The sequence below is a fragment of the Melanerpes formicivorus genome, unplaced genomic scaffold (genome assembly GCF_026170545.1).
Source record: "Melanerpes formicivorus ecotype bairdi unplaced genomic scaffold, bMelFor1.0.p_v2 SCAF_7, whole genome shotgun sequence".
NCBI classification, from domain to species: domain Eukaryota; kingdom Metazoa; phylum Chordata; class Aves; order Piciformes; family Picidae; genus Melanerpes; species Melanerpes formicivorus.
The window spans coordinates 18,587,265-18,613,969 of NW_027142359.1; the positions used below are offsets into that span (position 1 = coordinate 18,587,265).

A 26,705-nucleotide genomic window follows, 5' to 3' on the forward strand; every position below is an offset into this window, starting at 1 on the left:
TGTTCGGTTGGCCTGATCCTTGTCTGGGTGGCACTGCTCTTTGGCTTTAAAGAAGTGTTACATCTTCTTTGCCTTCATCTCCAAAAAGACAACTGCTTACACCACAGGCTCCTCACAAGGGTTTGTTAGTAAAAGGACTATAAGGAGGGCACTGAATCTTGACTGCCTAGTGAAGCTGGTATGTGAAAGCTGACACCTTCACCGATTTGTCTTTGCTTTTTAAGCACACAGTATTGGCTACTGGTCATAGCAGTAACATATATGCTAATTCTAAGCAAAACTACACTACCATGATAATGGGAGATCATCTGCTGGTTCATGATCTGTATCGTGACAGATTGGTTTATAAACCCATCTGGCTGCTAGTTCCTGATACACCTCTTAGCAGGCTTGCTTGGTTATGATGAAAGCAATCTGGGCCACCTAAGCCTCACTGGTACAAAATGTAGCATTCGATTCATTTCACTTCTAGAGGCCAGCGTCATGAAGCTGGTGGAGGTAACAGCGATTGCCACTCCTTGGTCGCAAAAGCCCTCTCGGGCAGATACTTGCTCCATCACTTACCATAGGGGGGGTGCTTTGATTTTTAGACATGCCATTATTTAAATGGCAAACTGATGCCACAAGAGAAGACCTGTGAATTTCAGCCTTATCACATATCTCAGTACAAGGCATTTATGGTGGCCCAGTTGACATGCCAAGTTCACTGTATCATGCAGTTCTTATCAGCACCGTAGTACGCAACAAATTACAAATGAATGGCAGCCACTGGCTCTCTGCATTGTCAGATGAAGGTAAAACAGGCTTCTCTGCCCGTCCTAGCTAGTTACCATTCCTGCTCCAAAAGCCAAAACTTTCTATGAAACACTCCAGTGACTTAATTATTTGGACAGACTCCCACACTTCCAGCAGGCCAGTTTCCTTGGCCCCATTCCAAGATCTATAGAATTGAAAATGAGACCAATAAGGAACAAATTAAATACTACATGAACACACATATATGTAACAAACCATACTACTTCTCTAAGGTGTGCATATCCTATGCCTTCAAACAACATACTCTAATGAGAAAAGGTTATTTTTGCTAGGTTGAGGGTGAACTTGACAATTAAAATGTTAGAGGATGCTGTTACTACTCTTAGGACTATAGTAAGGAAGCCACAATCTATCACTTCTGAAAAGACCAAGCAGCTGTACAGCTGAGTTTTTTCTGAGTCACAATGTCTCCACAAAGTCTCAGCAGTGGCCAGCACTGCTACTGGAGAGAGAAGCTGTGTTTGCTGTTGGCAGGAACTCAGCAGCTGGCAGGCACTCATCCACTCATCCAGTGAACTGCCCCCTTCCCAGTGCTATGCTGTGATTCTGTAGCAGCACTATCAGAGTGCTACAGATATGATTTTTCTGGGGCACCACCCTTCCCACTTCCTTTCTCGTCTGCAATGGAGTTGCCCAGTAAGAAGTGCTATGTGTTGCTTCTCAGGCTGCTCTTAACAACCAACCAACCAGAACCCAGTAAGACCACAACACTTGATTCCTGTGGCTGCTCTGTGGCAGGTACAGTACTTAATTAATTGTCCAAGCAAAGTGGTACAGATTCAGCTGTAGTTACATTTCTTCTATTACGCAGTCATCACCTTGTAAGGAGATGACTTCTATCTTTCCATATTTCTGACCCAACAGCTGATCTCCAAGCCTTGAAAGCTGAAACAAAACAATCAATATTGTGAAAAATAGTTCTTTCTGGGTTTGCATATCTCTAAACAGTTCTACTAGCAATACAGTTGTCTAACATGAAAGAAATGCAGGTCTTGATAGCTGTTTTCCAACACCACCTATCCCACTCTATGGCAGAGATCAGAAGAGCAGTTAGATTTAGAACTCTGAATATATTTAGAATCATAGAATCAATACGGTTGGAAAAGGCCTCAGGGATCATCAAGTCCAACCTGTCACCCAACACCTCATGACTACTAAACCATGGCACCAAGTGCCACGTCCAGTCCCCTCTTGAACACCTCCAGGGATGTTGACTCCACCACCTCCCTGGGCAGCCTGTTCCAATGGCTAACAATTCTCTCTGTGAAGAACTTTCTCCTCACCTCAAGCCTAAATTTCCCTTGGTGCAGCTTGAGACTGTGTCCTCTTGTTCTGGTGCTGGTTCCCTTCAGGTAGTTGTAGAGAGCAATAAGGTCTCCCCTGAGCCTCCTCTTCTCCAGGCTAAACAATCCCAGCTCCCTCAGCCTCTCCTCATAGGGCTTGTGCTCAAGGCCTCTCACCAGCCTGGACACGTTCAAGAGTCTCAATGTCCTTCTTAAACTGAGGGGCCCAGAACTGGACACAGTACTCAAGGTGTGGCCTAACCAGTGCTGAGTACAGGGGCAGAATGACTTCTCTGCTCCTGCTGGTCGCACTATTTCTGATGCAGGCCATTTAGTTCCATTTAATGTCTTGTATTATGGCCAACAGGAGGCAACCAGGTCATACCTGTCTCCTGTTTGCCCTTGCAATCTAACTAGCTATTTCCTGTCACAGGTAGCTTCTTCTACATGGTTTACAGCACAGAGAGCTATTCTTCCAGTATATTAGAAAGGCTGAATCACAGATATACAGCATCTGATAGGAGATGGAAAAGATGTATGGAAGACTGAGAAGCTGAGTCTAAAGTCAAGGATGGTGGGTTACCATTAATCCAAAGGGTTTGTTAACGTTCTTGTTCTTCAAAAGGTAAAAAAAATGCCTGTGGGCAAGCCAATACTTTTGTTTAACCATTAATCTCTTCAAGTCAGTTCTTTTAGAAAACATAAACTGGCACAACATAAAGCAAATGATTTATTTTTTTTACCTTGCAGTCCATTCTGAGAATATGCTGGGCAATAATCTTTGGATTGTTGTTATTGAACAGCTCCTTGACTCTTCTTAACATTGATGTTTCCAGTGGCTTGTTTTCAGGAGGAAGTAGTTTGGATTCAAAATCATTTGGTTTAAAACTAGACACTGTCTCAAAAACTGGTGCAGAAAAGATGCTGTCGTCTTCTGCCATCTCAGCTGAAGCTTCTAAAGGATCTGCAGAGTTCCCTGTAAGGTCATCTTCCAGGATCAAATAGCTTGTTTCAGAGTTCCTGAATGAGTGTGTTCCTCCCTCCTTTAGTGTCAGATGTTCCACATAGCTATTTTTCTGACATAAATGTTGTTTTGTTGATGCAGAATCTCTGGTAGGGCTCAGTTTACAATAGTGACCTTCTGCACTGTATGAAGCCAAAGGAGAATCTAGGGGTTTCATCAGGAGAGCTTTGCTGGGTTTAGCTGGAGGCTTCGGACAGAGCTGACTGTCTGATCCTCTTAGAGCTTCCCCTACTTGTGACTCTGATGTGACTCTCTGAACAACTGTGGGGCTTAGAGATGGTTCACTGCCTGTTCGAAATGCAGGAGAGCTTGGACAGGAGTTTGTATCTGCTTCAGGTAATCGAGATGGATGTCCTAAACCTGCAAAGGAAAATGGTATTTTAGGTCAAAACAGACAATTCCTGATGCCTGTCCCAGGTTTCAACTCTTAATGCTGTTTCCTGAGGAAAATATTGTCATGTGTCAGTCATTTGCTAACAAAAACCTATGTGAAATTATATTGAGGAATTAGCTAGCCAGCAAATTCTGTTCACTGGCTGATCCTCCCAAAATCCCAAACAGAACAGCTGTACCATAACATTATTCTGTGGTAATGCTGACAGTAACTCCAGTCCCTGCTGTATACATAGGCTATACTGTCAGAGCTGGATAGTCTCCATGGCTTGCAATAGGAGGTTTCTTTGTAACCCGATCTAGCCTATAAAAATGGGAACTTTCAGCCACACCACATGAAAGATGAGTCATTTCTGAGAATGACAAGTTTGAGATGAAAGAAAAGCTTCCCAAATTCAAGCCAGAACCTGCTAATAAGGTATGGAAGGAATACATTTCAGGGATACTAAAAATCCTTTTAACTAAACAGTGGCTTCTTTGAAGAGCTCAAGAAATACATCTATGTTCTGTGTATTTATGCTTCATCCTGTACTTGCTGCATATGCAAACCTCAGCATCCAATACAGGACTGAACCCTGTATCAGAAGTTCCACATCTGCAGCTCTCAGAGTATTTGCTGCTATCTACAGCAAAGTGGCCAACTGCATCATGTGGGCTTTACTGCTTGTTTCCAGCTGACCAGACAATGAAATTTGCAAATCACAGCCTGCCACTGCTCATAAGCAGTTTGCTACCAGAATCTGCTCAGAGGAGCTCAGGAAAAATGCACAGCAGTATTCTTCAGATTAACTGCTATAGTACCAAAAGAAAACCTTTGCAGCTGTGGAATGGTATGACGTGATAAATTCAACTACACATGGACAGGGCTTGTTTTATGAATGTCTGCCAATTCCAGTGTCACACACAGGAGCACACCCTCTCTATCCACATACAGTCTCAGATCTTAATAAATACAAGTATTTAAAATTGTCTCTGACTCAGGAAGTCTTCCCAGAACAGGGACTATAAATTGTATCAGCTACTGTATTAAAAAATACTAGCAGCCTTGGAAGTCAAACACTAGTGTTTGTCCACATGGCAATAGATGCATCATTTCGAGTTTCCTTACACATTGCATTAGTGTGGAAACAACTGCTCAAACCTGAAGGATTTAAGAAAGAAAAAGGCACAATCAAGAAGGGATCAAGTGTTGGTACACCTTGTATCACTGCAGGAAGACAAGAGCAATGGCCGTGGAACCAGACAGCAGCAAAAGGGGTGTGTGGGAGAAGAGAGATTGACAGACAGAAGGACAAAACTGGGTACAGAAGCCATGGCAGTGCTTTTCTCTTGGTGAGGAACACTACCACATCTGCATCCTTTACCCCAAGAAAAAGCTGTTACTAGGATTTCTAATTTACTAATAGACTTATGTCAAGTCAGCTCTTGTAAAGCACAAGTGAGGAAAGGTAGCACTGCCAAAGGTCAACTTTAGCTGTCGTTATGGTGTGGGAGCCTGCAGAGTTGTGTGCTACACTGGCTGGTGCATTGTAAATAAAAAACCTGTTCCAGTGACTTAAAAAGCAAGCAGTATGCTAACACAGCTTACACTGGCCATTAAATTTAATGAACAGTCCCAGCAGTCTTGTAACAGACCACCTGGGCACACACAGATTCCACATGTGAAACACTTAATTACAAAACATACCTATTAATAGATAGCTCTCCGACTGATGAGCCTTCAAAGGGAATCTTTTCTCCAGAACATGATCCAAACTAGCTGGCTGGCTACCACTTTTTTCTTTGTTTCTAAGGTAAACAAAAATGCAAACAAAAACACATCAACATTTGCAACACTCTTAACATGCACACCTCATTGCCAGAACGTATCATAACCAGTGCAGGGATCGTTAGCTTTTCATTTGGGCAGCTTACCAGAATAAAAGGTACTTCATGCTGTTGTGGTAGCAATGACATGGGCTGTGAAAGGAGTGAAACTGCAGCATTCACAAGGGCATTTCTTTGAATGTTAAAGAGTTTTTAATGGAACATTTGATTTGGACACAGAAGTTGTGATCTATCTATCCATGGGTCAAATCAAATATCAGTATCAAATATGGGAAGACTGCCTTCTCTGGAGCAGCAGTAAGATTTTATTTTAATAGTCTGTCATACCAGTCAAGATTTGCCAAGGCACTGAAGAACAAGTTGCACTGCTGCTGTGCTTCCAGAGGCTACAATAGCTTTCATTCTCTGGGTCTGCTGATGTTTTTAGGCCCTTAAAAAATCCTTTTAGAAAAGTCAGCAAGCCCTCATGCCTAGTCTTCCACCTAAAATCAGAGTGAAAATTCACAGCACCTGCACCAGGAGCTGAAAAAGCAAAATTCAAGTACCTCAGAAGTTTTCCTCTGGTTATGCTCTGCTCTGGGAACTGCATGCTTGAGAGACCAAGACTCAGCCTTTTGGCAGCTTCTGTTTTTCCTTCAGGGATATTTGGGTCTTTTTGTCGGACTGGAGTTACACCATACTTTTCTTCTAGACACCTGAGAGGCACAGTCCTGTTGATAGGCTGAAAAATAATTGCTCCACTCTGCTTTGATATTGGTGCACGATTCCCAACGTAGTACCTAACTAAACCAGGGATGCTGTCAAAACTTTCAAGTTCAAACTGATACTGAACACGGCAGTAGGCTTCATTCAGTCTTATAACTGTTCTGTTGATTTTAAAATGTTGAGAGGTATTTTTCCACTGACAGGTAAGAACAAAGTTCCCAGGACTGGAGAGAGAATCTCTGATCAGAAAGTCTCCATCTCTCTGAACCAGGCCTTCTGCCACCTTTGAGGAGAAAGAACCACACAAAAAATACTTTCAGACTCTGAAAGCAAGCAGTCAAACAACACACAGCAACAAAGTGTTCTTAACCATGGGAGTTAATTTGGCTGCTCTGGGAGGACAAAGCCAGAAATAGAAAGCAAAGCTCTAAGAATGATGCCTCCAATTCTAAAATCCATCCCACAGCAGAGAGCTGGAGGGGCTTCTTGAAAAATGCCCAGCAGTCACAAGCACTTTTGCAAATGTACTTCTTCTAGTTTGCCGACAGAAAATAAGGCATGAAGGAAAAGCTATGACTCTGGATTTTAGAGTTTAAGGCATCTGAACAGACAGGCTGAATTAGAAGCCATTATTCTAGGACACCTGAAAATGTAATTTCATTATTACCCAAAAAGTGACAAAGGCTCTCCTTTTTCATTCTTTGTGGAACCTGCACAGAGACATCTTGTTTTTGAGCTAGTCCTTGCATGCGATTGACTATGGTTAAGTGTGGCGCATATGGCTCCTGTTGCCTGCTCTCCTTGTGCGAGGAAAGGGCAGCGAGGCCTGCAGCTGTGGTGAGAGCAGGGCATGCGGAGCAGGGAGGCCTGCAGAGGGAGCTCCGGGAACTTCAGCTCCTCAGTAAGAGTTTTAGTGTATTTTTAACTGCGTTTGTAAGGATCAAATTTGAGCTGTTGAATAGATTTTGTTGTGGTTTTTTTCCACCCTTCTCACAAATTCCGTGTGCAAGGGGAAAAAAAAAAAAGCAAAAGGCACGTTTTAGCTTTGGTTAAGAATGCTGAACCAAAATACTGAACCAAAATACTGAACCAAAATACTGAACCAAATTAATCTCGACAAATATGGAGATAGTGTTCTCACATGAAGCTTAAATTCCATTTTGCTTTTATCCAGTGTACTCAAATCCTGAAATATCTGTACTTTCCACTAGTGCCTGCCCTGAGTCTCTCCTCAGCCTCACTTTATGCCAAGCTGTGATAAAATACCATCCCTTTCCCATGAACAGGCATTATGTTTCTACTAAAGAAATGCAGACAGCAGTACTTCAGTGCAATTCTGCTTGTCTATAAAAGCTCAAAGCACATTTGGCAATGCAAAGACCACATACCTGCCGAGGAATACGTCCATGGTACCAGGCATGGCTACGCAAGTCTTCACTATTTAGCTGCAGTTCTTCCTCTAGCTCCTTCTTTAATTTTTCTGGGCTGTTGTCCATAACCTGCCGCTCCCTAGAAAACTGCAATAAAAGATTAAAAGCTTCAACCGTGCCAAGTTTAGTGATTAACATTTTACCTGGGTTATAACTTCCATCACATGATCTGCACTAGCCACTGGAATGCAGGTACTGCTCTGAGCAGGCTGGCTTGGCTTCCCTCTCTAGATTGTATTTGCAGCATTCAGTGAGATAACCTGGGATTGTTACACGCCGCAACGGAACAGAGCGCAGTGTTCCCTCTGCACACCAAGCTAATAATGACACACCTACAAAGGCACTTCTCTTACTTCCTCTTCCCAAAAACAATACCCCCAAAAAATGGAGCTGGCTGCAAATGCCCTGCTTCAATATTCCTCCTCCTGTTTAAACTTCCATTTCAAATTCAGATTCTTCCCCCTCCACACTCCTTTTGAACCCATCCAGGTAAGAACATTCCAAATGCATCAGGACAGACTAACCTGGACATACGTGGTCGGTCAGTGTTTCTGTTGCACTAAAAAAGTTTGCCAAAGGCAATTTTCAACCTTAAAGGGCTTCTAATAGTCAGTAAATCTGTGTGTCCGAGATGCTAAGAGACATGTTTTAGCACCTGACTTGGTAGGGTTAGATAATGGTTGGTCTTGATCTTAGAGGTGTTTTCCAGCCAACATTATCTTCCTTTCTTAATGGAAACAAAGTTCTTGTCGCCCCTTAGCACAAAGAGTGTGAGATCCACTTGGAGAGATCTTCACCACCACTGTGTAGACACTGTAAGACATTCTGGAAAATTTCCATCTTCATCCCTTCTTGGAGTACAGCTTTCTTGCTGCACTACATTCTTCCTTCCTGTGGATGCAGTGTTGCTATCTTCTCTAGAAGGTGGTCATGTACTCTTTCATAAGCACTCAGTGGAGGGAAGCTCACTGGTCTTCCCCCAACACTCTCCAAGGGCAGGGGACTTTACTCTTGCTGAAGAGTTTCCAAGGCTTACCATACCCAAGAGAAATGGGGTCACGCAGGGAACATGTTCTACGTTGATCAGTATACTCGCTCTAAAGCACATTTTAAACCAGCAGAAGGTGACAGGGGCCCAGGGAGCACACTAACATTCAGTGTTTTGCCCCAATGCATTATGGCTTTATCTCTTAGCTCTGGATATGAGCCAAAGCTCACTGACAGGATCATGTGAACAGGCAACATGTGCATTATTTACAAGGATCTGGGTGTGCCTGCCCACCAGCACCGTTCTGGGAATCAGCTCTCTACAGTGGGTTTGCTTCTACACACCAAATACTCACAGCACCTGTGAGAGCAGGTGGCACACATTTAGCACTTCTTTCAACAATCCTCCCTGCAATTTCAAGCAGACTGAATTACAACAGATTACTAGACAGCAGGTTTTTGGTGGAATAATGCCAGAAGAGGCATTCAATTGCCAAGACTATTTAAACATGCTGGGAGCCCAGAGAAATTCTAAGATAAAGCCTCCTTCTCTCTCTGCTTTTCTCAGAGAAACACTAAGGCTCCTCTCAGTTGAATACATAGTGGCTTGTACAGGAAGGCAAAAGATAAAAACAATCTGGTAAAGAATCACTTTTCACCTCAGTTTTGCTTCTGTGAATCATAACAAGATGGTATTTATCCACACAAATGTGACTCAAAATGGACAATCATTTTCAACAAGGAGGAAATTCCTTTGTGCTTCTGTACCATCAAGGTATTTCATTGGCTCCTCCCCAGCTCTATGAGAAGAGACCATGGCCACACAGAAAGACCTTCACTGCAAGGGCTTTTTCACAAAACCATGTGCAATGTGAAGAGATTAAGTTATTTGGTGTGGAAAGAGTCATAGGGGAAGCTTGTTAAGGAATAAGTCCAAAAGCTTATCAAGTTAGGCCAAAAATCCCCTATTCCCTCCAAATCTCTGTGACTTATCAGACTAATGTAGCTAAAATAATGGCACATGCCTATCACCTTTATTTCCCAACTCAAATGGCTGGACACCTATTTAAAGCTGGCTGGCACCGATTCCAGAATTAAGAGCTGGCCATTTCACTGCTGTGTCTGACAGAATGATAACAAGCATGAACCAAAAGCAGAGTGAAGAGCACACGAATTGGAAGGAGACTTCTCAAGAGCACCTCTCTCCTGACCACACAAGGAATTGGCTGGAAAGCTTTTAAAATACCCCCTTCAATCTAAGCAACAATATTCAGTTGTAATGGTCTCAAACATCTTATGTTCATAGTTTTCTACCTTGCTGATCTTCTGAAAGGAGCTTCTACTTTACTGTGAACTGTTTCTGAAAGAGCTTTGGATTGAATTAAAGATCACAAAAGAAATCCAGAGCTACTGTACAAATTGTTACCATAGTTCCAAAAGCATCTTGCTTTATCTCACTGTTAGGCAAAGCAATTCCCAATATGGGAAGGACATGGACCTGATGGAGAGGGTCCAGAGGAGGGCCACAAGAATGATCAGGGAGTTGGAGCAGCTCTGCTATGAGGACAGGCTGAAGGAGCTGGGGCTGTTCAGCCTGGAGAAGAGGAGGCTCTAGGGAGATGTGACAGCAACCTTCCAGTACCTGAAGGGGGCCAACAAGAAGGATGGGAAGAGGCTGTTTACAAGAGCCTGAAGTGACAGGACAAGGGGCAATGGCTTCAAACTAGAGAAGGGCAGATTTAGATTGGATATCAGGAAGAAGTTCTTCACTATGAGGGTGGTGGAACACTGGAACAGGTTGCCCAGGGAGGTAGGTTGAGGCTCCTTCCCTGGAGGTATTCAAGGAGAGGTTTGACAAGACCCTGGGCAGCCTAATCTAGTTGGGGATGTCCCTGCTGACTGCAGGGACTTCTGACTAGATGACCTTTGGAAGTTCCTTCTGGCCTGGACCATTCCAATTCTGTGATTCTATTGTAAACAGAACAGACTGTAGCATTCAAAGGCAATAACTGAGTTTGCTGTAGGGGAGAGATTCTTAGCCAACATAAAAGAGCTATAGGTCTTTGCATATGGAGTAATTTTATCCATTGTACTGACAAATGATCTTAAACAAACAGGATGATCAAGTTACAGATACTCATGAGTTACAAATAGAGCAGAGAAACCTAGAATTTCTTCTGGTGGTTTAAGGGATTTTTCACTACTTGAGTGTAATGAGACACATACTGCCCTTGAATTGCATCTAGCAACATAAGAAGAAAAACATTTAAGGAATCCAAACCAACTAAATTGTTAACATTCATGATTATTGGTTTGTTAAAAATCCTCTCCACCATGGTCTACCACACTGAGAACACTCTGATTGCCAGAGGTAAGACATCTCCTGAGATGAAGTAAACATGCTTAAATAACCCCTGTGCAACTCTGAACTCGATGGAAGAACTCCTGTGGCTAGCACAAATCCCAAAACACACGAGGGGGAATCTGCTAAGGCAAGCAAATTTAGTAATAGCTGAGGCTGATTTCTTACCAAGCCTGTGTGCATCAAAAGAGCAGTGTGACTGCTTAACTGTCTGTAATCATACCAGTCTATACCTCTGTATGATAAATGCTATAGCTAAGGCCTCTGGTATGCAAGAGCATCTGCATACACTGAACTTCATGCAAATAAGGGCTCAAAAGTTACTCCAAGCCCAGCCTGCACAAGCACATCAGGCTGCAAGCTTGGAATGGCAGTCAGCTTTCTTTTAAAGGATATGGTGATGTATTCCACACAATGTGACACAGCTATTTCAGCCTCATTTCCCAATAGCACCCAAAAGTTAATGGGCATTAATAGTACACTGCATATCTGCACTAACTTCCCACTGGCAAGCCTTGATTTTGTAGTATGTTCTCATTTTAGTTCTTTGGCTAAGATGCTTTGTTTGCTCCTACCCATCTAGAAAAAGAAACCTGAATTTACATTTACAACTAGTGAGTTGGATGGTTAAAAGAAATTTCACAAAAGGGCAAAAATCAATGACTCAGTATATCCTGTAACTACTAGAGAGCTTGTTCATACAGGAAATACATATTTCACTGTCAAAGTTCCAATTATGGACTCTTAACTATGGGCTGGTCCCTGCTGAGTGATGGGACAAGGGGCAACAATACAAACCAGAACACAGGAGGTTTCACTTGAACTTCAGAAGGAAAAAATATTCTTTGCTTTGAGGATGCCAGAGCACTGGAAAAGATTGCCCAGAAAAGCTGTGGAGCCTCCTTCTCTGGAGGCTTTCCAAACCCACCTGGATGCATTCCTGGGCAACCTAATCCAGGTGTACCTGTATTAGCTGGGGGATTGGACTAGATGATCTCCAGAGGTACCTTCCAACCCCTACCATTCCACAATTCCATACAATCCACTGGTTGCAGAGATCCCTTCAAGCTATACCCTGTGCTCTTGTGATCCTGACCAAACTGCCCGTGTGGCACTATGAGTACAAACACTTTAAAATATACAGTTGCATCCATTTATAGTATGTTTCAAATTTATTTATGACTACATTGTATTTAATTCCCTTACAACTCTACCGCTCAGCCACCAAAATCAACATGCACCAGGCATTTAAAGGAATACTCATGTAGAACCAGTATCTCATCTGTCTGTTCAAAAACGTTCTTGTCACTCCTTAATTTCTCCTGTACAGAAAAGCAGTACCATTGGCCAAGAACTTGCAAAGTGACAAGAACACGTGGACAGAGTTATTTGTGAAATAGCTTTTTTTTTTTTGTGGTGGGGGAAAGGAAATTTCTGAATTCAAGAGGTCATTTTCTGGCTGTCTTGGGCACTTTGAATGACAGCTGTGGCAAAGTTCTCCACAGGGGCAGTTTTCCTTCATCTTCCAGAGTGCACAAAGTTCACACAGGACTGTAACAAGTGCTATGTTAAGTAACAGGATGCACAAAATGGGTACAAACTTCTACAGATACAAACTTTGCCATGCCCAAGATCTCAGGGAGATCAATCAATACAGGAGAATGGCAATTTTTGAAGGCATAAATTTTATGTCTGCTTGTTCAGGTAACAGGTGATGGCTTTTAAGGTCACTGATGAAAAGATAACAAATCACCATGAAAACTTCCATCATGACTGATGGCACTTTACAATCAAATAAACACCATCATGTGCATATTTTTAAGGCTGCCACTATGAACAACAGAACATGCTTGACAGCCACAGAAAAGTAGTCTTTTTTTTTTATTAGCTAGTGAGTGAGATAATTGTTTGAAAGCAGGAAAATAAAAAAGGCTTTTAGTACCAACTTCCATCTAATGTTAACTTGGAGGTAATGGAAAGACATAGTTCTAATGGACTCTGCATCCACCTTCCACAACACCACTGATAACAATTCCTTAATTTTTCAGGTGAGCACTTACAGAGCTAGGAGGACAGTCTCATTTCCAGAATACAGATCCTGAGAAAGCCTGAGTTTAGTCAAATCCCAAGCTCAGTGACTCTGGAATTACCATATAGAAAGGATTTTAGAAGCTGTGTAGGGTTTTTTTGTCTTACTCTGAGAAATACCTAAATGAAAGGTGTTACTTAGAAGGTAAATACATAGATATCTACTGGAGAATATTCTCGTTGCTATCAGACAGGAACTGCTTACAGGGCACCAGTGGTCCCTGTGCTATGTCTGTATTTATGATTGAGGATATACTGCAGTGAAAATTCAATAAACTGTGTAAAATTACCATGGGAAATTGAAAAAAGTTATCTAGTAAAAGACTCTTTAAAACTCAAACTCAGCAGCAGATGATGGGGAATTGGTGTGCTATTCACAATTTCTTATCATTCTGAAAAGTCAGTCTTTTCCCACCTGGCCCTCTCTAACAACAAAAAGGCAAACTCATAATACTGGGTGTTGATGACTTGTACATTCATGTTATCAAATTCAACTGCCTCCACATACACACTGAAACTGAGCACGTGAAGCCCGAGGGTGCCAGTGAAACAGATTTAGATCATCACATACTAAAGAAATATTAATTAAGATCTACTCTCTATAAAAAGTGCTTGCAATTCATCCAAGATAAGAGAGAGCACTTGCAGTAAGTGCTTCTTATAAAAGGCTTCTTACTCATGTCACACATTCATTGCATTAGTACATTACCCAGTAATGAGATAGATCAACATGCTGGAAGTCTTAAACCTTGGCAATCCTGATAATTTGAGTGGCTTTCCCCTTTTGCACAGCTTCAGCTGAGAGTGAATCATAGCTGAGAATTAAGAACAAAAATACTTGGGGAGGTCTATCCCTCCCATCATGGTAACTATACTAGCTAGAATTAAAAGAAGAGGTCTTGTGACTATTAATTTAGACAGCTTCATTTTTAAAGTTACTGTTTATCACTGATTTAGTCCTAATGATTTTTAACTTCCACAAAAAATGCAAAACTTAAAGAACAATATTTTGGCTTGGAAGGGGCATAAGTCATAATGTAGAATTTTCTCTTCACTTTCTTTTGTTCAGACTCCAACAGGAACCCCTTGCCTTGGAGTTTCCTTTCATTTTCCTCAAATGCAGAAGCTGACCTGAACCATAAAGAGCTATTAAAACCAAATGGAATTGTAAAATGTCAATACATACCACGACTAAAGAATGAGTTGATCCAAGTTCAGATCTTCTGCTCTGGTCATTACATTTATATCAATGTATAGGAAAATAAACCAATTGCTATTGGGATCCTATTTTCATCCACTAACATTAACCACAGCAAAGCCTGAGAGTTCAAGTGCTGTTCTGTTTCCTGTGCTTTCCAGGGACACAATGAGTCATCTCTCAGCTTGGCCACATATTGTTTTCAATTAAATCAAACAACATAACCACAATGAATTTATCCTGATGTATCAAAAAAATCTTAACCTCTCAGAGGTAGCCGTGGTCCTTCAGCATGCTTATTGATGAATCTATTTAGTATTTCATTACAATTGTAATTACTATGAAATGAAGGATCAATCTAATGTAATTACACAGATCGATTTTGCTCGAAGCGGCACATTTACACAGATAAAGACAATGACTTGGGCTCATTCCATCCTAGGCACTTTGGCCTTTCACAGAACGTACATCATTTGGCCCGAGGTGCACAGCTTACTTGAACTGACCCCCAACTCTTTCTATACCTACAGCCACCTTCTCTTCAGCAAATAGACCCTGGCTTCTTACTAATAGAACTTCTTAAAATAGCCGCTCATCAGATTCAACTAATGCCAAATCTGCATGCTGGAACACATGCATTCAAATCTATTTTGAATGCTACAAATCTCTTTAAATAGAATCTTATTTTTGAAAGAGCCCAGCTGTAATTTGTTTCTACATAAAAGGTTTCATTTTTTTACCCTCCATATAGCAAACACTATTAATGATTCCATTTCTCTAGAGACTATATCCATTAGACTAAATGGAAAGTTGCCATGGCAACATCACTGTTATTTTAGGTATTAGAAATTCATGCCAAGTTAAAGGGTATACATGTCAAGAACAATGGTTTTATAACTGCTCTGACAGCCAACAATAAAATCCAATGTCATTTTTAAAGTTTAGAACAGAAGAGTTAAGCCTTCTGCTTAAAATTGGAATGAAAATTAATTACAGTAACAGGAGAGCATCTTCTGCTGCCTATTCTGATAATAGCTTCTGACATTTGTCCCAGTGTGAAAGACAAGACAGTCTGAGCGGAGTCACTTCTTCAGTGTGCCCATAAGATTGAGCTCCACCCTCCACTTTCAGAAATGGACAGTTAAAAGGTTGAATCACTGGGGAAGAGAGAATGGCAGCAGCTGTTCCCAACTTTTAAGTGCCTCCACCAAAGTTTGAAAGCCAACCAGCCAGAAGATAGCAACCTTCACATCATCTTCATTGCAAGGACTCCAGAAAATTTATATACATTACATTACAGAGCTGACACTTTGTTACTCAAAGAACAATTAAACCATAAATCTTAGAAGATTTAAAAGCTTAGGTGTAGCTCACAGATCCTCAAAAGTAGTTAGATAACCCACTTGATGACATTTCAATTCCCAAGTTACTTAGACACGTTCCTAAGGGTGGCTCAAAACGTTTATAAAAGCTTTTTCTCTGCATATAGTGCACATGGTGCATTTTTGCATGAAGTGAAAGATGTCCCTGCCCATGGTAAAAGGACTGGACTAGGTAATCTTTAAAGGCTCTTTCCAACCCAAACCATTCCATATGATTGTATATTCTGTAATTTTAAAAGTTCTAAAATACAAGGACATGTCCCAGATTATCTGGAGTGTTTAAAAAAAAAACCAAACCAACAAACTCCTGAGCAGAATTGCCTATGCTTTCTGGATGTAGGTGAAAAAGCTAGGGAACCAAGTGGTCTGATCAGTTAAGACTCTGAAAGATTGAATCTTTGCTAAAATTCTGTTCAGCAACTTCCAATCCAGAGCACCTTTAACTTGGTCCCTGAATATAAAGATTGTCATCTTTAGGCTCATAAAACTGAAAGTTTGAGCTTCTGAGCCAACAGTCAATTCTAAAGACAGAGAAACACACTGTACCCAACCATTGTATAAAAACAAACACTTCAAGTAAAAAGTAGAAGCATTACTGACTAGCACACTGTATTTATGTTATTGGAAAAGGTCACCTACCTTGACTCTGATAATAGACTTACGATGATAAAAGCAGCAAAGTGCTGCAATCAGCATTTGAAAAACATTGTAACCCTTCGGCATTTTCTGTTTTGCTGCTTGGGGTTCCTCAGGACCGAAGACAATTATCACTACCAGCAGTGCTCAGAGGTTTAGCAAGCTCCCTTCGTATTGCCACTGCCTGACAGATCTGATACAGCCCCCTCCTCACATATCAGTCCAGGACACTTCCCACAGCTGAAGCTGATACTACCAATTCAGTGGCTGCTGGCATGCTTACTTCCAGCATGCCATACAGAGAGTGCCAGAATCCTCATGTGATCTGTTTCACTCACCAGTGAAATCCTAGCTCCTCTATCTTGGGATTCCCCAGTTCAGAGAGGTATTTAAGCAACCAGCTCAAGGCAAACTTCTCTTATTTATGTGATACAATACCCGACTGCTTCCCTGTGCTGATAAAAGCTTTATTAGTTGCTCTAGCTGAATCATGCTGCATCTCTATCTGTATCATCAATAATATACACTTAAAACACATAAAAGAAAAAAAAAACTAAGAGGAAAAACAGGCGATTACTGTTCTCTTCATACTCAACTAAGAATTACATCCTTGGAGCTCAGGTAACCAAGGAAAACAATAAATCTGTTTATTTTTAATTAAGAAGCTTCTGGCAAGCAGCCCTTGGAATACACAGCAAGAAACCAACACTGTCACCATGGTCAGTATTAGTGGTGCAACCAAAGTACCTTTAATATTTTAAGCTAAAAGTGGGCAGCTTTATTTTGGCAATAGTCCCAAGGGATTGTACTAACTGCTACAAAAAGAACTGAATTCAAGAATGTCTCTGTTTTGGCAAAATAAACACTAAGACAAAATTAAAAGCAGTACTTTCATTTATTCCTGCAATTCTATTCACTGGGGAAGCATGCTCCATAGCTTACTGACCAGTAAACCACTCAGCAGTAAAGAATCTGTCCTACATACCTCAAGACCCTTTCAAGAGCAGAGGCAGAAAAAGGCAAATAACTTGTGTAATTATAATAGGTGTTGGAGACAAGACCTCACCTCCCCCTAGCAGCCCAGCTAACAGACTTGGTGAAAGGAAACAAAATGCACTGGATCAAGGTATGGAAGAAAACCTGTAACACTTAAAAAGATAAACACTGATGAGACCAGTCATTTATAAATTTGATGGTACCAACAAGTCCAGAAGTCACAGGTATAGAATTAATTAGTCCTAAGAAATGGTTAAAAGGAAGAGTTACTTTTTCATCAGCAACAAATGCATTCCATAATTAGGAGGGTACACATATTAAATGCTTACTGATATCCTCATTACTTGCAAGGCATAACTTCTCATCATAATCATAACTTCCATCCCACACTGACTGCCCCTTGAGTGGCATCAGTGCCTACATCAAGCAGTGGGACTTGGTGCATAAACTAAGAAGCAACACTGAGCATAGAAAAGATATAAAATGAGCAATGCAAGTGGGATGGAGGGGGAATGGTGTGTGTGTAAATTACAAAAAGGTAAATGAAATTCACAAATTCATCAGTAGAGGTACTTCTGCTTTGCAATGGTGACAGGAAAGCATTAGTATCATTGCAGAACACACTAAGGTCTCATTTGGAATGTCAAGAACAGAAACTACCTAGACAACTCAAAACTAAGGCAGGTGACAAGAAGGGCTATTAGTACTACTGATGTACTTTGGCAGCAGAAACCAACTGGTTTTTGCAATACAAGATAAGATGGGCAACTTTTGCTCTGACATGAATTAGAAGCAAGTTCCAAAAAAGGAGAAGGGTTCTTTATGGAGGTGTGGGGTGGTTTTTTGTTTGTTTTTAAATCATTATGACCTAACAATGATCAATCATTACCAAGAATAAACCTCCCCAACTTACAAAAAAAATAAAGTGTTAAGAATGGTAGTAGCAACTGTAGTGGAGTTCAAAATTAGGCCCTCAAATAGAAAGAAAATATCAACACCCAAGCCCCCCCAGCAGCATGATAAAATACTTGTGACAATATAGAATCCTTTAAGCATTCATATTGTCCTACTTTGTTAGGTTCTTGATTGCAAATCCATCCACTACTGTCATTCACTAGCTAACATCAGCATATTTCCCAAGCCTGGATAACTTCATACATACCTTCATGTCTTACAGAAAGACCTATTACTTTTGCAGCTTCTCATATGACATGTTTACCCAGGGATACTTACTGGTATTTGGGTTCCCCAATTCAAGAGAGACAGGGATCTGCTGGAGAGAGTCCAACAGAGAGCTACAACAATGATAAGGGACTTGAACATCTCTCCTATGAAGAATGACTGAGAGAGGATCTTATCAATGTCTATAATTATCGGAGGGGTGGGAATCAAGATGAAGGCGTCAGTCTCTTTTTGGTGGTACCTAGTTATAGGGCAAGGAACAATGGGCATAAACTGGAACACAGGAAGTTCCACCTCAACACAAGGATAAACTTTCCTTACTGTGAGGGTGACAGAGCACTGGAACAGGCTACCCAGAGAAGCTGTGGAGTCTCCTTCTCTGGAGACTTTCAAGACCCATCTGGATGCATTTCGGTGCAACCTGTGCTAGATTCTGTAGTCCTGCTCTAGCAGAAGGGTTGGACTCGATCTCCTGAGGTCCTTTCCAACCCCTAACATCCTGTGATCATGTGATTCTGTTGGTCTAGTTTGTATGATATAATTCTCAGTAAGGTTCCTTCCCCTTAAACAAGTAATAAAGAGCACAAGGGAGGCAAAGAATGAAGCTTTTGCATGTGGATCAACTTCCCAACACTTTTCCCCCTCCAGACTTTTCCCCACTAAGAACATAGGAACATAGAATCATTTTGGTTGGAAAAGACTTTTAAAACCACTGAGTACATCAAATCCAGCCATTATCTACCTCTATCAAGTCTTATCTTCAGCAGATTCCCTGGATTGTAGGCACAATCTGCCCCTTCAGTGGGAGCAGTGCAGCTCCATCTGGAAAGTAAATTTTGCCTAATATGTATTCAGTGTGGATGAGTCTACTTTTCATTTGAAAGCCTTGTTACTAGGCAGCAGTGAAAAAGCTTTGCTATATCCACAGCTCGACATGAACAGCAGGGCATAAATTACAAATGGTGATTCCTAGTTCCTCACTTCCTGTCTGTAATGGAGTAAAGAATCATGTATGCTGTGAGGAAGCCCGAAATAAGGAACTGCAAGAAATAATACTATACAATTTTATACAGCAGCTGCTAAGACTTTTTATCAACAGTATAAGTGGTAGGAAGGAGTATGCTTTATTTAGATAGTGAATGTAATTAAACTAAACTAATGGGATTTTTGTTTTCATTAAAGTTTAACATGACTTGTGCACATACAGTTCAACAAATGGATGACATTCTTAAGAGCCAGAACAGAACCTTTGCAAGACACTATGTTACAGCAGTCTGAAAATTAAGACTACTGGAAGGAATCCCAATGTGTAAGAAACCTCTGGGTGACAGTATGACAGCTGCTGCACTGCTGGCTATCATGGAGCTGTTTTCAGTCAGCATGGCTGAGAACAGCTTTCAGTCTGCTTCAAATTACAGTTTACATGTAGATAAGACTTACACTTGTGAATACTGACTCCGAGAACCAAATCATGGCTTAGCCACGCTTACACTCTCCTGTCCTGCAATTTGTTGCTGCTACTTTGGGTTCTTAGAGTCTGCACGTGAAAAATAAACTATGTTTTTTTGCACCTTAGAAACATCAAATACAAATTTTCTGCTAAGTTAATCTATTGATGCATTTCTAATGCTTTCTAGCATCAAAGGATCAACCATCAGCTTTATTTGATGTAAAAGATTCTTGCCAGGAATCTTGAAATATCTGATAATCCCCTAATCTATTTCTAAGAATGAATGATTATGATAAGGAAGTTTATTAATAAAAGATCCCTAAGTAAGCAGAATTCAAGGTCATGTGATCTTGAGGCCACATGATCATATATTCTTTGGTATGTTCCTAAAGTCCCATTAGTAAGACAAATTAACATGTCTCTGCTGACCCCATCTGTGCTGTTACAGTCTCTAGAGTTACTTAGGGTGTTTTCATGGCTTGATTTAAATTACACTTACTAGCACTGCATGTTTGGACTGTTCCCATGACACACCTAAACAATGTCCAGCTCCGCTCACAGTACAATGCATATACAGGAGTTTGAAGCCTTCACACTGGGGCATACAAACCTGCTTTGGAGAAATCCTCTTAGTCTGCTTTAATCGTGCAGGTTAAACAAGACAGCATTTAGGGATAATTTGTTGGGGGGAAATGTGTGTGTGTGTGTGATTTCGTTTCTTTTAATCTCGTCATCAAAAAAGGAAAAAAAAACCAACAAACCAACAACAAAACCAAACCCAAAACACTACAGCCTCAAAGTTGTAAATGGCTGGAGTAAAGCAACCTAACTCTGTAACAATATAAACACTTCAAAAAATCACAAGCAGTCTGAAGTTATCAAACAGTCTACAGATGTACAAGAAGCTACTTTGAACCAAGTACCACTCATATTCAGAGAACTGCTTGTAATTCACACACAGACTTATGATCTCAGATTTCACGTTGCAGTGAAATAATTTCAGCCTAAATTAGATGAGGGAATTCGTGGCTTGCCACTGTTATTTTATACTACATTAAAAATAATTTAAGCATTTAAGCCTAACAATATTCAGTGAAATACATATAATGCTTTAGATTTCTCTCCACTAAACAAAAGTAAACAATCCAGGCAGAAAGGCAGCTGTAAATGAAAGAAGGTATGATGTGCCATACAAAGGTCAAGATCATCAGCCTGATTTGGTACAGCATGTAGCCAATCCAGAGCATACTGCTCACTGTCACTGGACTAAGGATGCCATATGGAATACAGCAACGTCCTGATAACACAGTACATATGCACAATCTGACTGTGCTTGTGCATGCCCATGGCTATAAAATGGCACCTGCAAGGCTGTAATAACGTCCAATGTGAATGAAATTTGAAAGAAAAGCCTCCAAGACAATGACAACCTTTAAATCTTCAGATTGAAGCATTCTTCATTTAATACTTTTCTCTATCTATTTCTTCTTTGTAATGGAAGAAAAAGCCAGGAAATGGAAGACAGCATCTGGTAAATTATTCATCCACACAACATCTTTACAATGTCCATTACCATTTAGTCTTAATAACAGTCCTTCAGACAAAGTCCATCATCTCTAACAAAGTTCTGTGGGAGATGCCTCCAAATACAGGTAGTATTGTAGCTAGTAGTAGCTAGTATTGTTTACTTTTTTGTGTTCCTAATTCAAATGTCTAGAGGTGCATGTAGTCCCACCACCGAGCTCATGTCCTACCATTCCTGTGTCAATTCCTAATAGAACTGACTCTTTCATATTCTCTTCTATAAACCTACTTCCTGCAGGCTGCTGGGGGTGCAGCTTCTGATCATAAATCAATAGAAACAGCTGCAAAGGTAATCATACTTATTTGCATTGGACAGGTGTGGTATGGGAGAGGTCAGCATAATTTCTTCCTCCTTTCTATGGCAGTTTTGTGAGGCAAAGCCAGAAATACACTGCAGTTGTACAGGAATAGTGAGAAAACAGAATTTGCATCTGTTTAGTTTTCAGTGGTGCTTCAAATGCTTTGAAAATCTGACTCATAAAACCCCAGATTGGCAGCTACAAGGAATATGCACCCAACCTGTTTATGCTAAATCTTGATTTGCACTTTAAGGCACACCTTTGAAAAATCTGACCTTTTATAACTAAAACATACAAACTTTAAAGTCATCTGGTAATAGGCCTGTTTTTCCTACAAGACATCTTCCTGCTAAGAAGCCACCAGCAGGTTTTATTCATCCTACCAAAAACTAGTATACATATTCTTGAGCTCCATCTACTGTCAACCCATGTACAAACATAAAGCAATATTTTAATGTCTCACCCATCTTTCCTTCACTGTATTCCCTGGGTTGGGGATGGGGGGAGGGGAGAGGAAAGAAAGAAGCAGTGAAAAAGGCATGGATCTCTTTTTGTTCAGAATTAGTTCACAACTTAAGGCTCTTGCCTTCTCTTCCCTACTGACTTAGCTGTCCTTAGTCTAACTTCAGCTTTGCTGGACTTGAGACAAGAGCTCTCTCCCTTACAAAAGTAAGCCTTTAACACAATTGGTAACTACAGATTTCTGTTTTCAAAGCCTTCCCAGCCCTGTCAAAGTAAAGTACTTGTTGGTCTGAGATTTACACCAGTTCCAAATAAAATTCAATGATCAAAAATACTTCACCAGGGTAAGTGGATGCATTTCAAAATCAACTGTTTATCTAAAACTACTGAATACCCTAAAATACTTCTATACAAAGGGGGATTTAGGGTGTGTAGCACTTGAAAATAAAACTCACAAGTCACTTGGGCTCTGCCAGAGCTCAGTTTTTTTTAACTCCTTTATCAGCATGTATGAATTCAAGAGGCCTGCCTGCCTCTCACATTTTTGCACAACACACTGATGAAGCAAAAATGGCAAGCTCATCTCAGCTCACATACCTCCCTTCCAACATTTTACAACAGAAGGATTTGAGGGCATGGATGCAAACAACCTCTGGGTATTCTAAACAGCCAACATAACATTTTATACTCTCTCATTTGTGCAGATGCTCAGTTATTAATTGTGCCTAACACAGAAAATCTCAGGTAAATCCACTCCTTTGCCAGAACACATTAAAAGATGGCATCTCACCTGAAAGGTACTCATGCTTCTTCTGCTATCCTCCCTACAGGCCAAACTGTATCTGAACAGCATGTCTCCGAAAAGAAGCAAGATGTACAAACACACTCAGTGTATTAGTCTTACTCTAATTATCATCTATGAACATAGCTTCAAGAGATTAGGAGCTTTACCTCCATGGGCTTTACAGTGAGAGCTCCTGAAACGCTTACAATCTGCCTTCCACCAGCTACATACTCACACCCCCTTGTGGTTCCTATGCTTACATATATTCAACCCCTTTATAACAAAACCTTATTTATTATTTTTTAAAATGTATAGACGTTTTCATATCCAAGTCACTTTTTGCTATCCTCAAAACCATCTTCAAAATTATGAAAAGGATCCAAAATCATCAAGGCACAGTTTTAGTGGAATAATACTGAAAGTCCCTAAAATGAACAGAAAAATGAGTATTCTGTGTAAGAGAGGCAGCTCGGCAACACAAAAGACTAGTTAGATCTCTGCTGTTACTAACAGTTTAAATGCCTCACATGAAAAGGAGTAAAAGCCTGTGTGGCACTCATACCTTTTATACTTATATACACCTATTAACATACGTATAAAAAAGCTGAAATATATGGGAAGAACACCAGAAGTAGAATACAAACATTAACAGGGTCAAATTCATGATAGGTCAGATGTAAGATTAATCATTAGCATGCAAATAGAAAGAATGCATGCTGCTCTAAGAATTTTCAACATCATTTACCAAAGCATACTCAGCACTACAGAAAATGCTCCATAAGCAAAATACTCTAAACTCCATTCCAGCATCAGAAGGAAATGCAAAAGCCAGTGCTAAAAGACTTCATAATAAATACTACAATCATTAGAAAGCCACTATCCACTTGACTGAATCCTTAGGTTTGTCATTCACAAGGAAAATAAACCGAAACAACCAAACCAACAACCCAAACAAAACAACCTTAATGCTAAACAACCCAAACCAACCAAAACAAAAAGCCAAACCAAAACAACAAAACACACAGGCACACACAAAGTCCCTTAAATCCCTTAAATAAGCAAACAAAAACAACATCAAAAAACCCTCACCCCCCAGTCCACAAAACCAAAACAAACCCACAGATCCCAGAGTTAATCAGGTCATTCAGGATCTGGGGGCTGGGAAAGAACAAAAAGCTTCAAACAGTAGCAGGCTAACTTTGGAAGCTCTCTACTAGAAAAACATGAACTAGGACAGTAGACTAAACAGTGCATTGTCTTGAAGAGCTGTAGAATCGTTAACTCCTGCACATTTACTGAAAACAGCACCTTCATCACTTTGCACCCAGAAGACTGCAGAAATGCTAAGTCTTTTCAGAGACTAGCCTGTTGGTCTAACAAAACTCAACATGAGAAAATACTGAAATCTGGGTGTAAGATTCCAGCACTAATTATGTATCAAACAAATGAGTTTTCATTAACTCCAAATAAATAGGGCAAGATTTTCATAATGGTTTTAGGGCAATTTAACTACTTGAGAGCTGCTGAATTTTAACTACATAAGTCATGTCTTTTTTGACATGCTGAAAGCTTTTAGGAATATTATATATATGTAAAGAAATAGTTGTCCCTTCTCAGTAAAGAAATAGCACACACTGTAAAAGACAAGCCTCCTCCCAGCTGAGGGAAAAACTGTATTAACCAAAACTTGACTACTAGCAGATTTAAAGTACAAGACAAGATGATTTGTCCATCTTATTGCAATAGCTGAAACTTAACCCACTAGAAAATTATATCAAGATAGCAAAAATAACATGTATGGACTCACATGTACACAGAAATCACACATATGTGCAAAAAAGTTATGATGTACATCTCATTTTAGGGAAAACCCTTCCACAGTAATAATGAAAAGCCCATTAGACTAATCCAGTTTGGGAAGTAGAACAAATTATCTTGGGAGGCCACAAAGTTTCTTTCGCTGAAGGTTTTGAACAAACCATAATATTCTGAACAAATCAGAGACTGCCCAACGAATTTCTTAAGATCTCTCTAGGACCTACATCTATAACTTAATGGTGGGGAGATGGTGAATCTTCCCTCCTCCCCCTTCCATCAGAAAGGCAACAGACTACAAAAGTTACAATTATTACGAAAAATCTGATTTTGATAGCAGAATTGAGAAAAAAAAACCAAACACCAGCAGTGTTCTCTCTCCAGAAGAGGGCAGTGTCTAACTAGAGACTACTCGTCAAGCATCAAACAGGAACATTTTCATGTGTGACATATTTATCATTAGATTAGCTCTAACAGGATCTTATCTTTCTGAATTATACAGCTTGAACGTGAAAAGCAAGCATTTTTGTGAAGCTTCACTTCCTACTAAGTAGAGAAACATGGAAAAAAGGTAAATGTCTCTGACTGAACATCACTGGTGCTTGAGTTGGACGACAAAGAGATGTGCAAGTCAAAGTCAGCTGCAAAGTCAGTCCTTTTCCCCTTGCCAAAATACATCACATCTGATAATTCCATCTTTTGCTATGGCATCACCCTTACTGCAGTTGGGGGAAAAAAAAAAAAAGTGGGGGAAGGGGGGTGAACAGCAATAAATCCAGCTACACATTCAAAAATAATCTCCTCATCCTCATTTGGTGTCTTAGTGTCAGGCATTCCTTCAGGTACTGAATGTCTAACACTGTCAGACAATGCAGAAGCCCGATACATTTTTTGCTCACAAGTCACAACTTGCATCTCAACCAGCAAGTCTCCACAGAACAGTGATATGCAACAGCTCATGAACAGAGATGCAGTTAGCTGGCAACTTTCCTAGTGGGGTAGGGATTTCATTAATATATTTCCAAGTCTAAAAAAGGCTCATTGCAATTAAATTCAGGGTCATCAGGAAGAATTCTTCCCCAAAGTGTGAATATCACACTGACTCAGATGTTCTTTTTTTCTCTTAAACTTCCCCAAACATACATACACCCATACAAACTTTGCTTCTGATAGCATTCTTACCATATTATCTTCTTGGAACAGCCATTAGAAGGAGGAGAGTCAAATACCCACACATACATTTGATTTGCAGTCCACAACATTATGAATCTGTACAGTTATCCACATAAACTGTGCATCAGTACACCTCATCGTGTGATCAAAGTTTCCTGAAGTCGAACCCACAAAATATTGCCCTACCTTGCCTAGCTACAGATAATGACCAACATACCAGAATATCAACAAAATTTTATTTTTAGTTGTGCTCACAAAAGCCACCACAAATGATAATAATTTACGACTCTTTCCTTCCTAACAAAAGCGGGGAGTAAAAGTAGAGGGGAAAATGAACACTATGGGGCTGAGACAAACAGAACTTCCTTCAACAGAACTTCACAAGGGAATGTTTGCCTGCAGCTGTAACTTCCTTATACCAGTGACAGTTTTTTCAAGTCCAAATCTAAATATAAACTTCCCTCATGATCACGCTGAGCAGACAAGTCATAGATTTTTTTCCCCCCTCCACTAATGGAGTAACCTACAATTTCAAAACCTCAGGCCATAATAGTACTCATCAACTCATCACTGATAAGTATTTCTGTAATTTTTAGCACACATTAAATTATTTGTTTCCACTCTCCTACAGCCTTAATGATTACAGCATAGACTTCTATTCAAAGTATCTACAGTGAATAGGAATGGGACAGAAAGCTATCTTTAGTTCACATGGATTTGATCAGAACAACTCACAAGAAGTTTTCTGACACAAGCAAATCCGCTAGCACTTGATCCTTTCTCCTCTGCAGGAGCCTGCTCTGTGGATGTGCAGACTCAGGGTGTGGGA

The 26,705-nt window shown here is 40.4% G+C and overlaps 1 protein-coding gene across 6 annotated transcripts in view; it reads right to left on the reverse strand.

The window, feature by feature from the left end:
• Nucleotides 1-26,705, reverse strand: part of BCAR3 (BCAR3 adaptor protein, NSP family member) — a 93,778-nt gene that overhangs the window by 4,932 nt on the left and 62,141 nt on the right. For 5 of the 6 annotated variants that reach the window (XM_068141284.1, XM_068141285.1, XM_068141287.1 and 2 more), the window contains 4 exons: nucleotides 7,437-7,565; nucleotides 5,889-6,331; nucleotides 5,204-5,304; nucleotides 2,843-3,483 (listed from right to left, as the gene is read on the reverse strand). In XM_068141284.1, coding sequence (XP_067997385.1) covers nucleotides 2,843-3,483; nucleotides 5,204-5,304; nucleotides 5,889-6,331; nucleotides 7,437-7,565 — 1,314 coding nt within the window. Of the gene's footprint in view, nucleotides 1-2,842; nucleotides 3,484-5,203; nucleotides 5,305-5,888; nucleotides 6,332-7,436; nucleotides 7,566-16,134; nucleotides 16,377-26,705 lie in introns of those variants that run through there. The other variant, XM_068141288.1, reaches the window with a different exon arrangement.